Consider the following 14,919-nt stretch of genomic DNA (forward strand, 5'->3'; position numbering starts at 1 on the left):
CCCACAGGCTTGGCTTTTAAATGTCAAATATGCTGGGGCTGATAGCCCACTGCAGGTGTGTGTGTGAGAGAGAGAGAGAGATATTTAATATTTTTAATGTATCATACATGCATTTGTTTTTAACTTCAATCACTGATGGGGAAATTCTATTTGACCCATCGATGACCCATGCAATAAACAGTTCAGTTTTTATCTCTTTCTCGCTCTCTGGTGTTTCTCTTGTCCTTTTATTGCCTCTGGCTCCAGATGGCTGTATTGACCTGTAACCTCACAAGAATGACCGACATACTGCGCACCTAGTCGCAAACCCAGTATACTTACATCATCTGAAGCTTGTGAGGCAGCATGGACAAAAAGGGTTTGACAGAACTTATTCCTCCCATGAACTGTCATTAATTTCTTAGCATCGGTCCTCAACAAAGCATAAACTTATATGAACTTTTTTGGGTAAAACATTTTTTTTTTTTTTTTCATGTAGCACTGGTTTACCTCAATACCTGAAGACCATGAGACTGAGAATTCAGGAACATACATAAGAATGAGACACAGTCCATGCACTCTGACCTCAGGTTACAGTTTTCATTAAAAAGCGAATTTGTGTGGAAAAAAGTAACGAACAAAACAAAGACACGAAAAAACCGCCCACAAACAAAAACTATCTGACAGAAGCAGATGCTGAAGATTAAAATTTAATTAATGGCGGTGAGATTTACATAAGCCCTAATGTTTTAATTTTTCCCTTTTTATTTTTTTGGAAGGAAGAGGCGTGGAATTTGATCTTGTCCGCGTCTGGTTTGTGCATAATCCCAATAAAACAACAACAAAACAAACAAGAATTAAAAGTCTGGAGTCAGAAGTTTTTAAATCTCTCCTCACTGCTGTCCTCCTAATTCTTTTTTAATTTAACTTGCTCGTTCATCATCTTAAATTTATGCGATCTTTCCTGTGAAGAAAAAAAATTCAACTTTCCTCCAAACCAGCTCGAGGCGGGATATTTCTTGTGTCTAACAATGTTTTGTTCGGCATCAATACATGTTGAGAATTGCTGAAAGCAATAAGAGTGTCTCATTTGTTATCCAGATGTTAATTAAGTTTAAAGTTGTTAAATATTCTTTCGTTGCAGGATTTAAGAAAATGTCAGTTGTTATATGCCAGTCATGGTAAATGGAAGAGTTTTAATCAAATGTAAAAGGTTGGAGATTTTAACTCGGGTAAGAGCACTGGAATGAACTTTTTAATATTAAATTTTTTAAAAACTTGACACACAGTACTTTCGGAAACGAAGAATCTTAAATCTTCCTCCAAAGAAGAAAATCTTAAGAAGGAATGAAAATGGCACTTTTCTTGTAATAACTTTTTTTTTTATTTTACAGGCTTGATTATCTCCTGAAATGTTTACATCATAAAACCACAGAGCCGAGCAGTCAATATTCAGGACCATAGTGTGGTTACGCAGAAATAAATTTACGAAAATTTCGTTTAGAAAAGAATTTCCTTGTGGGCTTACAAAAGGGGCATAACTTTTGAATTCCGGTTGCCTTTGAATACTCCTGATAGTGTGGTAATCACAATTACTTCCAAATGAAAAAGTAAGGAGATGAAAAGTATGCACTCACTTGAATCTCATAGGTCAGACACAATCATCCTTGGTTGCGGAATTTTCCCATCGTTTGGGGTTAGTTCAAATAGTCTTGAGATGAAGGTCTGACCATGGTTGTCTGTAAACCGTGTACTTTCTACACATCTTCATGATAATGTTGTTGTTGTTGTTGTTGACGAGGAGGAGGAGGAGGAGAATCAAGCTCACTGCGTTTTAGACAATAACAATTTTCGTACAAGACTAATAGGAACGTAAATATGAAAAAAACACGGCATGAATACAAGTGCAACCTTCCCCGTTAAGAACAACTACGGAATGTGTTTGCCTCGAATTTTTTTTTCAATAATTTTTTTCACTTGTGACTTCTTTCATTTTTTTCTTCATTTAAAAAAAAATTGAAATGAAAATGTAGCAGAAACAATTCAGTAGCTGAAATGGTTTGGTGGATGTTTATTGAAAGTTCGCAAATAATCACAGACATCGTTTTCTGATTTCAGAGTATGACGACGACCAAGTTCGCCTTCATGTCAAAGGTCAAATGATGTTTATGTCGGAGTGGGATTCCATTATGTTCCTGGGAACGCCAATGTAAGTTCCAGCGGCCACACTTTCTAGTACAGCGAACCAATGCACACCCGTCGCCATGTGAATACATTTATATTGTTTTAGTACTTAGGACATGATAACAGGAGAGGAACACGTTAAAGGGGAAGTGAGGTCCGCAGGTTCTGTACAGGACCAGTCCAGTTTTTGTAAACCAATTCTTACTCTGACCACCACTACCCTCCAAGGTGCCTTGAAGAAGGTGTCATGCCGGGTCACAAGGCCAAAGAAGACAAGGACCTAATCGCAGGATGATTTTTCAGCATAAAAAAAATTAAGAACCTTACAATTGTTATTCTCACATGTAGGTACTCAAGTAATACCTTTCCTTTCGAATATTTTAGAAGAAAAATATTTTCGATTTGTACGTAAACAAACTAAATTCTTCCTGCCAGGCATGGTCTGCACTATATAAAGTACATTGGGCTTCCGCCGAAAGTTCGCAGTTTTGATAAGAATTTTTCTTTTTCTTTGAGCAGCAGTGTTTGTGATTCTTCTGCTATCTTCTTGCTTTGGCCAAACGTTTGCCTTATCAATGAATTCTTAGTTTGGGTGCCAAGGTAATCGTGACAGCCATCATTTCATTTGCGATGTGCTTTCCTGAATTCTGTTTTGTTTCGTTTTTAGATAGTAGTCCATTTTGACATGATAGGAGCTGTGTTTACTAAGGTAAACAACAAGCAATCTCAGGGCCTGAAGATTTGAAGATTTATTGTCATGTTTGACCCCCTTCATATATCATTCAACTGGGTCATGCTAGTGTTCTCGTTAAAGTCGTCAGATTCATTCATCAAAATATCGGTTTGCTAAAAGGGGAAAAGGCTCTGGGTGCACATCGCTCACTCCTTATTTTTGCATCAGACGAGAAAACGATAACTGAGTGATGAACGCCTTTTGCAGCTACATTAATCTCCGTGAACTGTCGGCAGAGTATTCAGCAAAGGAAGAAAAGGAAAATCAAGAAAATTGCTTTCTTTGAATAACTATTGGACTTTCTTTTATCTGTAACGATGAATGCGTTGGATTTTTGTGGAATTTATACATTTCCTATTGGTGTTAGTCGCTGATTAACCTTTTCCTCCAGCATTTGATTGAAAGCGCAAATGCACAAAACAAATTCAAGTGCAAACAGACTTGTATCGATTCAACGACTTTTTGTAAACTTTCAAAAAAAAAGAACATCAGTTTTTAAAGATTTTACAGAAAATGCAGTCAAGGTATGACAGAAGAAAAATAAGTTAAAGAAATAAAAAGAAGGTTAATGTAAGCAGAAAAAATGTTTTCTAGATTCTCTCTAAAAACATTGAGAGACAAAGAGACAAAGAGAAGTTAGAGCGACAGCGGTAGAGAGAGAGAGAAAGAGTGTGAGAAGGAGAGAGCATGTGAGAGACAGAGAATGAATGAACTAGAGACAGAGAAAGAGAGGTTAATGAGGCACGTACAAGCTGTAATTGCGTTTGCGCAAAGAAAATACTCCAGTAGAATTATCCTCTCAAATCCTAGTTGTCCGTGTCCCATTAGCACTCTCACTAGCTCTCGGCACTGAAGGAGCGAAACAACGCGGTTCGTTAGTGTGGAATAAGGTAAATAAGTAAGGTGATTGTAGTTCTCTTGAGAGACAGGTTTATTCACCTCATTCTGTAGAAGAGTATAGACACTGGATCCGCAGGTCCACCACTGAATGGAAACATCCAACTGCTTGCAGATGGCTTAGATGCGAGTTGGACAACATGTTTCTAAAAATTAAAACTGTTTTCAAGAAACAAAATTAAAAAACGCTTCTCTAAAATCGCTCCTGTGACATTTAGATGCATTGCAGAAACACATAAAAAAGGTTTATTCGGGGAGGGACATATGACCTCTGTGTAAGCAGGCCTTGTGTTCCATGGCCACCCGCTTGAAGCCGCCTCCTAAATCTTTACAGGTAAAGGTACCTCGAGCTGGACGACTGGAGCTTAACTCGTCTAGCTCAGGGGTCTCCAAAACTTTATTATTATTATTATTATTATTATTATTATTATTATTATTATTATTATTATTATTATTATTATTATTGAGCAGTCTCATAAATATGGCTGACGACAAGTGTTTTAGCCATTGTGAATTTCTGCAACGTATGGGCGGAATTTTGTTTATTATTTCTTTTGTTATTGTGTGTGAGGGGGACTATGGTAATGAAAACTTTATGCCTGTTTATGCATATGTATGCGTGCATGTGTGTTTGTCTGCTTGCAGCATGAAGTCTCTAGATGACATGTTCAGTTCGGTCTCTACATCAACGATCTGAGCATGCACGATTCCAGCAGAGACCTCGTTCTGGCTGGGACGCAACAGTCGGCGGAACTAAAGCTTGCACTGGACCAGGTAAGATGGTGGCGCCCTCTTTCCTTTCCATCAACACCTTGTCTCATTCCAGAATGTTTTTCATTGTGTCTCTTTGTCTGCCAGCTTGTGTGCCTGAAGGTTGACTTATTTTCTCCCTCCTCTCCTACGCGCCCACATCGTAGTAATAATATAAATGCCAAAAGTTTTATCTCACCATTACAACTTTAAGAAATTCACTAATAAGCAAACTATATTTTTCTCTTCTTTGTTTGTCCACACGTGCTTTAAGTTCTTCACTGCATCCACTGCTTCATAGATGACATAAGCAATTGTTCAATCCACATGGCACAGTGGCCTCCTTTCCCACGGATGCTGCAGAAAAGATTGATAAACGAAAAACGAGCGCAATGTTCTCGGATCTTGTCAAGCACTCAGTAACCTTGTGAACTTAAAACTTATGTTTCCTTCCCTTTTTCCGCCGCCTACTTGGAGTAACATTAACGACTTCAGAACAGCGATAAGGTTGAGGATATGTCAAACACCGGATGATCCTGCTCATTGGTGAGCTAATTCTGAACAGGCGCTCACAATCAATTCTTTGTCAGGATAGGAGTATCCCCAAGAAAGCCATGTTTGTAGCCAATTAGACAAGAACAAACACAGAATCTTGGAATCATCAGTCTACTTGAAGTACATGCACTGTCTCTTTGATAGAAAAACCACCACATATACACAAATGTTATTTTTTTTATATATTAACAGACTTGAAAGAATAAAATATTTGCTGGTCCACGAGGCCAGGAGAAGACAAGAATTCCTTTATGAGAGTTTTACGTGCAAACGGCTTTCTTTTATTAGAAGAGATGGTAGAACCGTCTTTTAGTATTTTGTCATGGGACAGCTTCTCACGAAGACTTGTCGCTAATCAAAGAAGATTGAAAGAGAAATAAAATGTTACAGGACTCGTAATGATGGGCTATTCACTCTTAAGATCTTCTCGCAAGGGGAAATAATGAGGGATAGTCACTTTGACGAGAGAGCTGACGAAGTTTTCTGCTGTTGAGGCATCTACCTCTCCACTCCCACCCCCATCATCACCACCTTAGTTTTCAGTTTCTTTTTAAAGTCTAAAATGTTTTGTCTTCTAAAGACAGTTCAGTTTATATTTTTCATGGAAGTTTTTTCTGCCTCCACGCTTCCACCTTATCTCACCTCCCACCTCGTAAAACTCAAAACAACCAACTAGTCATCCCACCTCTTGTTGCTGATGGTCTTGACTCCTACTCAGGTGGTGGACTGAGCGGAATACAATGTCTTGTGTTTCAATTAAACTGCGAAAAACGACACAAAAAGTGCGAGTAATCTGAAGTCCATTGTTGGCTTCTTTAACAATAACAAGCAGTCAGTCTACTTATGAGGATCCGATGTGAGAAATCTTACACGGCTTAAATCACAATCTGCTTCTCATTCTAGCAGAAAAGACGGGAATAAAAATAATCAGGAAAGATAAGTCAGATTTGCTTATACACATACACTCACACTCACGATAGAACATGAAGAAAGATTGATGGGAAGGACTAAGATATAAACATGCCAATGCGATTTAGAGCGAGAGAAGACGGAAAAGTGGAATAAAAGATGTAAGGAAATGTAAAAGAGGAAGATGGACATGGAACTGAGAGTTAATCAGTGAATAAAATTTGCGTAATTCTTGAGTAAAACTTGCTTAATCGATGAACAAATTTACTTCAACACTAAATAAAGTTTACTAAATCTTTCAGTAAAGGTTGCTGTTGCCTAAATGCTGAATAAAAGTTATTTTATTATCGAATGAAAGCTATTTTCTGATTTAATAAAAGCGGTATGTAGAAGATAAGACTGTTGCAGATTACTGTTCATACAAGGAAAACTATCAATAATTTTTTGAATAAATGGACAGGCTGGCAGACAGGCATTAAATCAAAAGGAATAATAGCCAACGAGGCTGAAAAATCAGCATTTTTTTACGATGTAGTGAAAAAAACCAAACAATTCATAATATCAAACAACATTCTCTTGGGCTATGTACCGTGCAAGAATTTTTTAAAAATTTTATTTGAACTGAGAATAATTGCCGTGTTTCTCTTCTATGCTGTCTCGACCATTGTTGCCTAGACAAGTGCTGAAGGTTCCACATTTGAATTGTATGCCATATATGCTGGGGTGAGAAGTCGAGAGTCACGAGTTTTTGCCCCTGCTGACTGTAAATTGGGGAATTATTGCCCTTGATCGCCGCGTCATCAACCGTGGATGACGATGGGTCACCACGCAGCACTGATGGCTCTGTCATCTGTATTTCATACGACTAGTGGTCAGATGATGAGAGCAATGCCAGTGGTGAGAGAGAAATTACAAAGAAAACATTAGAAACGGAGGTCCTGTTTATTACCTCCATCAGATTACATTTGATACAAGATGGCTGTAGCCTTGACCTAATAATCGATGAACTGTCGCTGTAAGGTGGCCATGATACACCTTGTCCCTCTAATATATATTCGCTAGAAAATGAAAGAAAATAATTTCTAGCACTTAATAGCCGTTGGAGTGTTGATACAAAATTAGTAGGATTGATTCATGTCGAACACATTCATCTTCTTCTGTGTGTGTCATTAAAATTGTTTTTAAAGTCCAAAATACATAGAAAAAAAAACATGTAAATAGATTTGGTCGTTGAATGTTTTTTTTTCCATTCATTTCCGTAATGTCCGGTTCGCCATTTTGCAATTTAAAGGCCACTTTTATTCAGGGGAGAAGGGCATGTGAGCATTCATGAAGCCCGGTTCATATCTGTTGTGTGTTTTACTTGCTGAATAGGAGCAGGAGAAGAGTCGTCTGCTAGAAGAAAGCATGAAAAAACTGGACTCGGAAATGAGACGGACAGACGCCCTGCTGTACCAGATGATCCCCAAGCCAGTGGCGGACCGCCTGCGGCGCGGCGAACCTTCTGTTAGCACGTGTGAGGTAGGTGCAGGGAGTCATCATCATCATCATCATCATCGTCGTCAATCAATCATCATCATCATCAATCGTCGTCGTCGTCGTCGTCAATCAATCATCATCATCATCATCATCATCATCTTCTTCTTCTCGTCGTCACCACCATCACCGTTATTTTCATATTTGTCATCGTCGTAATTTTCCTCTATTCGTTTATTGTCTCTACTTTTCTCTTCCTTTGTAGTTGTTCTCGTTCGTTTTCTTCTTATTTTTGTTCGTTGTTATTTTTCTTGTTGTTGATGTCGTTGTTGTTGTTGTTCGTTCGTTCTCTTCTTCTTCTTGTTTTTCTTGCTGGACTTCTTCCTTCTTTCTCTTCTTTGTCTTCTTCTCAACGTGTTACCTTTCTGTATTTTCTTTCATCGTAAAATTCAAATAGTTTTAAAACTCGATCAAAAATCTTTCTTCGTGTGAACTGCGGCATGCAGTGGGTGAGCGCACGGAGCGACCACATGCATCACCATGGACAAGCCACACAGCAATGCGACCTCGGGGATCTAGAAAGTTCGCAAACTTTTTTTGTATCAAATTCTCCACACTTTTTTGCGATAATTTGCTCGCTTTCTGGCATCAGACTCGCTGAGAAACAACACCTTAATCTCCGAAAGATATGAGCCGTCTTTTCTTGTTTTAAAATTTATCTCCCTTGGATTACTTCCCCTTCTAGTTCCAAAAAAATATGGCACCATGTTATTTAAATAAGCAAAAAAGTGCGCATAACTCTGATAAGGTTGTATCTTATGTTTGTGGATAGCGCAGGAGTTGTGTTGTGCTCACAGAAATGTTTTTATGTTTGTCTTACTGGCTTAGTTATTTTATTCAGGTTTTATTTTTTTAATTGGCATGGCGCACTCATTAAAGTGGATGTGCAGTCGTTTTGTTGCTGCTGTAACTTTCATTTAATGCTTCTGCCTTTTTTTATGCCCCAGGTGACATTTGAGAATAACTGTCGAAATGAGTCTAGTCGATCTGTGAATCGCAGTTTCATTTCTCGGATGCCTTTCCTTTCCGACATTTTCTCCCGTTTCTCCAGTGATCTTTAAATGAGATGAACACCAGACAAACTTTAGTTTTATTTACACCCAGCATTATTGGCAAGGAATCTTAATCGTCCTATCACATCCAGTGTGTATTGTCTAGATTTGAAGTATTCTCCTTCACATAGGATTTTCTTTTCCAGAACTAATGTTTTGCTTTCTGTGAACTGTTCAGTGTGGATTGTGTTCATACGAACTATCTAATACAAACTGTCTAGCGTGGACTATCCAGAGTCGAGATCGAAGCCCTGAGTGGCATCCTCAATGAACTGGAGACTCATTCACTTACCACTGACCTACTGGGCACTCCCACCTCACCGACATGTTGCATTTGCTGGCCTTACAGACCAAACCCTGCAAATGCTTTCAATACCAGAGATGTCTAGGTTATTCCTTTTGTTGTCATGTCTGTTTTGCCAGCCTGTTCATTTCCACATAAGTGCATCTAGTCCTGAAAGTCGCAGCTTAGCTTCTGGTCCGCAGCGACTTTCCATGGATATTATCTAGTGTACATCCGCAGGGACTCAGCATCCCACGAGAATTTTCATAAGAAAAAAAAATAGTATCAAGACTCAGACCTTGTTGTAAAAGTAAGATCTTTAGTGGCCTGAGCAGGACCTGGCACGTGCATATGCATGGCTGAGTTTCTTCTGCTGATCAAACGTTCTTTGACAATAGAATTTTACAGCATTTTAAATCCTGAGATAAAAAAGCATTTTATTTCTTTCTGTTCTGACAGAAGTTATCAGTTCCCTTGTGCAGTGCACGTGCAGATACACGAAACGATCTCAGCTCGCATGCCGAAGGCCTGTGAATGGCTTATTGTCTTCCAACAATGGCGAGTCGAGTTTCTTGTGAGTTTTGGCGAGCTCACACTGCGGGCAAGATGATGGCCTCCTTGGAAAAAAACAAATAAAAAGTTTATTCGGGGTTTGGGTCTTCGTGTGATGGAAGCACAGCACCTCGGTGGTTCGTCCCACTGGCGTGAAGTGTTATCGCCACGGGCTGCCAGGCGCACCCCCGAGGTTTATTATGAAAACAGATGCCAGACAGTCACTGATAAGGCGAGCAAGTCTCCCACACAGGAGGCGCTACTCTGTCGGTCTGTCAGCAAGTGTGGCAGAGTGCTGGGCCTTGTCACGGGATTGCGCCCCTTGCGCCCATGATGATAATTCTTTGGCTGCTTGATATAAAACAGTACGAATTAGGATTATGAAACATCGCAGTTGGCAAGTCGGTTAGGTCAACGTATCCTTTGTTTTCTTAAAAACTACTTCTGTTGTTGTTTTGTTTTTTGTTTCTTTTTAGTTCTTTTGTTGTTGTTTTTTGTATTGCTTTTGTATTACTTCTTACAATACTTGTTTTTTAGTTTCAGGTTTTTTTTTGTTATTTTTGTTGATTAAGTTTTTTGTCTTTTTGTTCTTTTAATTGTTTTTGTTCTCGTTTTGTTGTTTTTATGCTTTAGTTTTTGTTTTGTTTTGGTTGCACGTATCGTTCCTGCTATTACTCTTCTTGTAACTATTTTTTTACTTATTGTTTTTCTGTTTTTATTATTAAGTAGTTTTTTGCTCTTGTTTTTAGCTATAGTGTTTGGTTTTGTTTTTAGCTATACTTCTTCTTTTTTCTTATAGGTATCATTTTTTTGTTTTTAGCTTTTGTTTAGTTTTTAATTTTTGTTTTTTGTTGTTTATGTTTATGTAATTTATGTTCTTGTTGTTTTTTTATTTTTAAAATTTTTGTACTTCTTGCTATTGCTACTAATCTTCATGTTTTTTTATCTTCGTATTTGCTTTTGTTGTTACTGTTCTTTTTTATCTTCTGTCTTTTTCGTGCTCTTCTTCCTTATTATCTCCTGCGTTTTGTATTAATAATACCTTTGATGAATGATGGATGATGATGATGATGATGATGATGATGATGATGATAACAGCACACGCAAAATCATGCACAAACAATCATCATACCCACGAAAATATGCGGAAAAATGCGAAGTGAAATTTCCCTAATATCGAGCAAAACACGTGTCTTGTGATTTTCCTGGCCTTATTCTCGACCTCGGAAAAAAGCTGGAGACGCCCCTATCCTCAAGGCTCACATCAGAGTGACATTAAGTAGAATGCAAAGTCAGATTATCCAGCTGCTTCACGTTGGGTAAATAAAATGTCATTCCAGACGACATTCTCAAGGAAATCAGATTAATAATGCTCCTGGCCTTGTGGGTCAGTCCTGACCTCGCACAACTTTATCTCATTTCAGTGTCTGCACAGCATCCCTTTCCTTTACTGATGTCGGCGATAAGAGGAAATAATCGATGATGGGCAACTTATTAGTACGATGATGTAAATTATTACCATACCTTTGTGGTGGATGTACCAGGGGGACAGAAACACAATTTCAGCCCCTTCGCCTGGTATACCTCTGTATTTAATTTTGTTTTTAAAGTAGGCATACTCTCTAGTTAAGGAAAACAGACGAGGTCTCTGCCAGAAAGTGTGTAGGCGAGACTAATGTAAAACCCACAAGAACAGTCGATGTTCACCGACAGAAGCCATTTACATCCTTTCCTCCTGCGGCAAAATGACAGCAACTCCAGCTGCTCGGTGAAATCCAGCTGAATTTGCCATGAATCAAACGAGGGAGTCAGACACAAAAAAAATTCTTATGAAATAAAAAATACTTATATGGACGAAACATCATCTTCTTTCCAGAAAAAAGTAGCCATTGACATTTTTGTGATACTTGAGCTAGCTTCTTGGAATACAGTACTGGGGAAATGTGATCTTTATGGGTTATAGAGGTCTATAAAGACCACAATAATATTTTTATCCCATTTAATAATCATTATCAAAATATTATTTTTAATCTCCATATCTGTTTTTTTCACATGTATATATTTCCATTGTGTATTGAATGCAATATTTTTTTTTTTCACCCAAGGAATGCAGGACTAGCAAATATTCCAAAATTTGTTAAAACATTTTCAATAATTTGTCAAGAGAATTACGATAATCAGAATGTCTCGAAAATTTTTTTATCCCACTCAATTAATTAATACTAAAATTTTATATGTTATTAGCTAATTAACTATAGTAGAATATTTTATGTTTGAATGGGGGGCTCACGACAAAACTGTAAAGACAAACCTGAAGGTTCAGAGGCAGCAATCATGTCCTGCCTGAGATTGTTTTTTAAAGTGGAGATTAGCGGAATATTGAGACAGCCACTCTAAAGTATTTCATTGTCATTTTTCTCTACCCCTGCTTTGACTTTCCAAAAGACTTCATCGGGACTCCGCCATTTGCAAAGTAGGTTGTCTTAAAATTTTTTCAGTTTGCAATCATTTCAAGAAGTTGATCAGGTGCACGTCCACTCCAACTGTCAACCGATAAACGACTGACCTTTCCTTTCGAGAACATTCTAAAACCGATGTTCTTTGCAAAAGTTCAAAGCACTCTCATTGATTCTCTCACAGTCCACGAGGAACTGCATTGTATCTCCTGATTCTACTTTCAAGTGATTACTACAGAGCCTCGGTTTGAAAAGTGGGTTAAAACTTGAGTTATTGGCGTTGCGGGTGTCGTCTACCTATTAGGAGCTAATGGAGTGTTTGGCTATTTGTCTCTTCTCCACGCTTACATACCCACAGGTTCAGTCTGAACCATGAAGGAGGGAAGAATGCAACAGGAGGAAGTGTTTGTTTTTTTGTTTGTTTGTTTGCTTGTTTGTTTGTTTGTTTGTTTGTTTGTTTGTTTGTTTGTTTGTTTGTGCACATAGAGGAATCTTTTATCTACGGGAGGAGGTCTCTGATCTCTTCAGTTCTTCAGAAAATACTTAACATGAATTCCAGTTCTCACTAGTGAGTCAAATGATTGAAGTGTCACCGACCTTCTCTTTCCACTCCCTTATCTTCTTTTTCAGAAAGCTATAAAATTCTGTTTGGGTCCGATTGCAACATTTTAGAATTATCAGGTGATCAATTCGTCAAATTCATGTTTATCTTCCTTCACCATTGCGATTTACAGCATCTGAACCCGTTTTGCAAGAATTTACTACATCTGCTGGCGGTCTGGTTGTCGTCTGCTTAAACAAATCACAGGGCGGCAACAGCTCCACATTTTCTGCCGTCAGCAAAGTTCCATGGGGCTCGTGCGTTTAACTATTAATTTCACTGTCTGCCTAATCACGGGGTCAGACGCCCAAGTGTGGACGATACTTTGAAATGTGGAAGAGTTCCCCGAGGGTTAATGATGCCCAATCGGTGTTTACTTGTCCCTAGAGACCGTCTGCTGACTCTCGCTTTTTGTATGCGGGTTTCCAGTCCAGCTTCACAGTGAACTGCACTCATCACCAGGAGCATGGTCTACGTGACCATATTACAGGCCATTAGAGGTGTTGTGCGTGTCTGTGTGTGTGAGAGAGAAAATGTGTGTGTGTGTGTGAATTTGGCCATTATATGCTTGCAGGTATGTGTGTGTGTGACATTGTGACAATCTGTGTTCTGATAATTGTTTTTCCACTCGGTGACTAATGGCAAGTCTGGGGTATCTTGACCTACCGATGGCCTCAGAGGGAAGCCAAGCAACGTGAAAAGGAGAGCAGAAGTAGAGAAGGTGTGGGATACCACACTTGTCAGGTGGGCGCCATATTGTGTGGAGGTGGTGGAGTGGGGGAGAGGGGCGAGGTCATGAGGTCACTCACATGTCGGCGACTCTTTGCATGTGCTGCATGTACTGCAGCTGTTGCATGTGTCTAAGCAGGTTATTGCACGACGGTAAACAAACAAAACCTAGATTGTCCGTATACATGAGATATCTACCAATCTGTACAAAAATAAAACAGAAACGACCGAAAATGAGAATGTAGAAAAAAAAAAAAAAATACAGGAAATTTTAACAATACAATATAGCCTTGACATTAGAAAGTTTATTCTGTTATTCCTCCCCCACCCAGACCCTGGAATTTGTTGACTGCTACTACAAATAATTGAAGTGTGTGGTTGAAGACCATGTTAATTGTGGGTGATGGGGAAATATAATAAGTTCTGAAAGTTAGAAAGATCCCTAATGCAAGTCTACTAGTACATTTCTTGTCATGTTATGCCTTGCAATCACGTAATGCAAAAATTTTGCGATTATTTGTTACCATAGTGACAAACACAGCTTTATTTTATGGAGTTTTGTCGAGGGATGTGCAGGACATTTATAGAACAGCCAAAACGAAATACGTTTATGCAATAATTCGTTAAAAATTCGTCTCCTCGACATTTCTATTTTTAGACTTTGGCAAATCCAACTCCTTTTAATCCCAGAAAGTTTAAAAGGTTCTTTTTTGAACCAACCATAGAACACCAATCAACATCCACAGACACAATAAGGTCTTGTAGCGGGTTTTTTTTCCAGTCATTTTTTTTTAGATACCCAATGTGTTATGATATTATTATGAACTTTTTTCATTGTCAGAAACAGGTTTCGTCCTGTCACGAAGTCAGTTCTGTCAATACTAGGCTCCCACTGGCTCGAAAGCCACCAAGAGCAATTAGATCGGGTGGTATTCAGAAGTATTTCCATCAAAAAGAGGATTAGTACTTTGGTGCTACCCTCTTCTTCGCCCGGCTACTCACCCCGTCTGCGGTCATTCACCTTCCGTTTGAACGCGCAAAAGCAATTAGAAACTCGTTTGATGTATACGCGGAACATAGTCTCAAGCGTATTACATTGTGCCTCCTTCTTTTTTCCCTTCTCAACGGCAGTCAAAATTTCTAGCCACTGAGAACAGTGAAAGCCCCGTGTAAATCCCAGGGGTTAAGAAACGTCGTTTTTTTCCGTTACTCTGGGGCGCAGGGAGGAAAGATCGGTTACCCATGATGAATTCCTTGTTTTCGCCTGCTAACCTGACCAGGGTGGCAAGCCGTCTGCCTCTATTACGCAGGCTCATTATGAGGAAATGGTTCGTTTCCTACCGATCGGTAACCATTTTCTCGTCTGCAAAACCACTGTGACCATGACTCCGGGACTTCCACGGCTTTTGAGTGTCGCATTGCTCTTTGAAGTTCCAGCTATCCCATGATGCACTGCGGAGCGATAGTACGTCAACGAAAGCAGACTTGCTTTAGATGGTGCTGATCACATGGTACACCTCTACTTGGCACATGGAAGCAGAAAAAAGAGAGTAAACTCAACGAACTAGTGAAGGAAAAGAGAGAACAAAAGAGCAAAAAAAGAGCAAACAGACAAAAGAACAAACAATTAAAAAAAAACGAAAAAATTACAAATAAATGATAGAAAAATAAACAAATAAATAATCAAATGACAAAAAATTTTA

General features: G+C 38.8%; 1 protein-coding gene across 1 annotated transcript in view; it reads left to right on the forward strand.

The window, feature by feature from the left end:
• LOC112559755 (soluble guanylate cyclase 88E-like) overlaps positions 1-14,919 on the forward strand; it is an 87,957-nt gene that overhangs the window by 60,229 nt on the left and 12,809 nt on the right. The window contains 4 exon segments of the mRNA XM_025231142.1: positions 2,098-2,188; positions 4,439-4,464; positions 4,467-4,567; positions 7,382-7,528. Coding sequence (XP_025086927.1) covers positions 2,098-2,188; positions 4,439-4,464; positions 4,467-4,567; positions 7,382-7,528 — 365 coding nt within the window.

The sequence above is a fragment of the Pomacea canaliculata genome, linkage group LG3 (genome assembly GCF_003073045.1).
Source record: "Pomacea canaliculata isolate SZHN2017 linkage group LG3, ASM307304v1, whole genome shotgun sequence".
In the NCBI taxonomy this organism is placed as follows: Eukaryota; Metazoa; Mollusca; class Gastropoda; order Architaenioglossa; family Ampullariidae; genus Pomacea; species Pomacea canaliculata.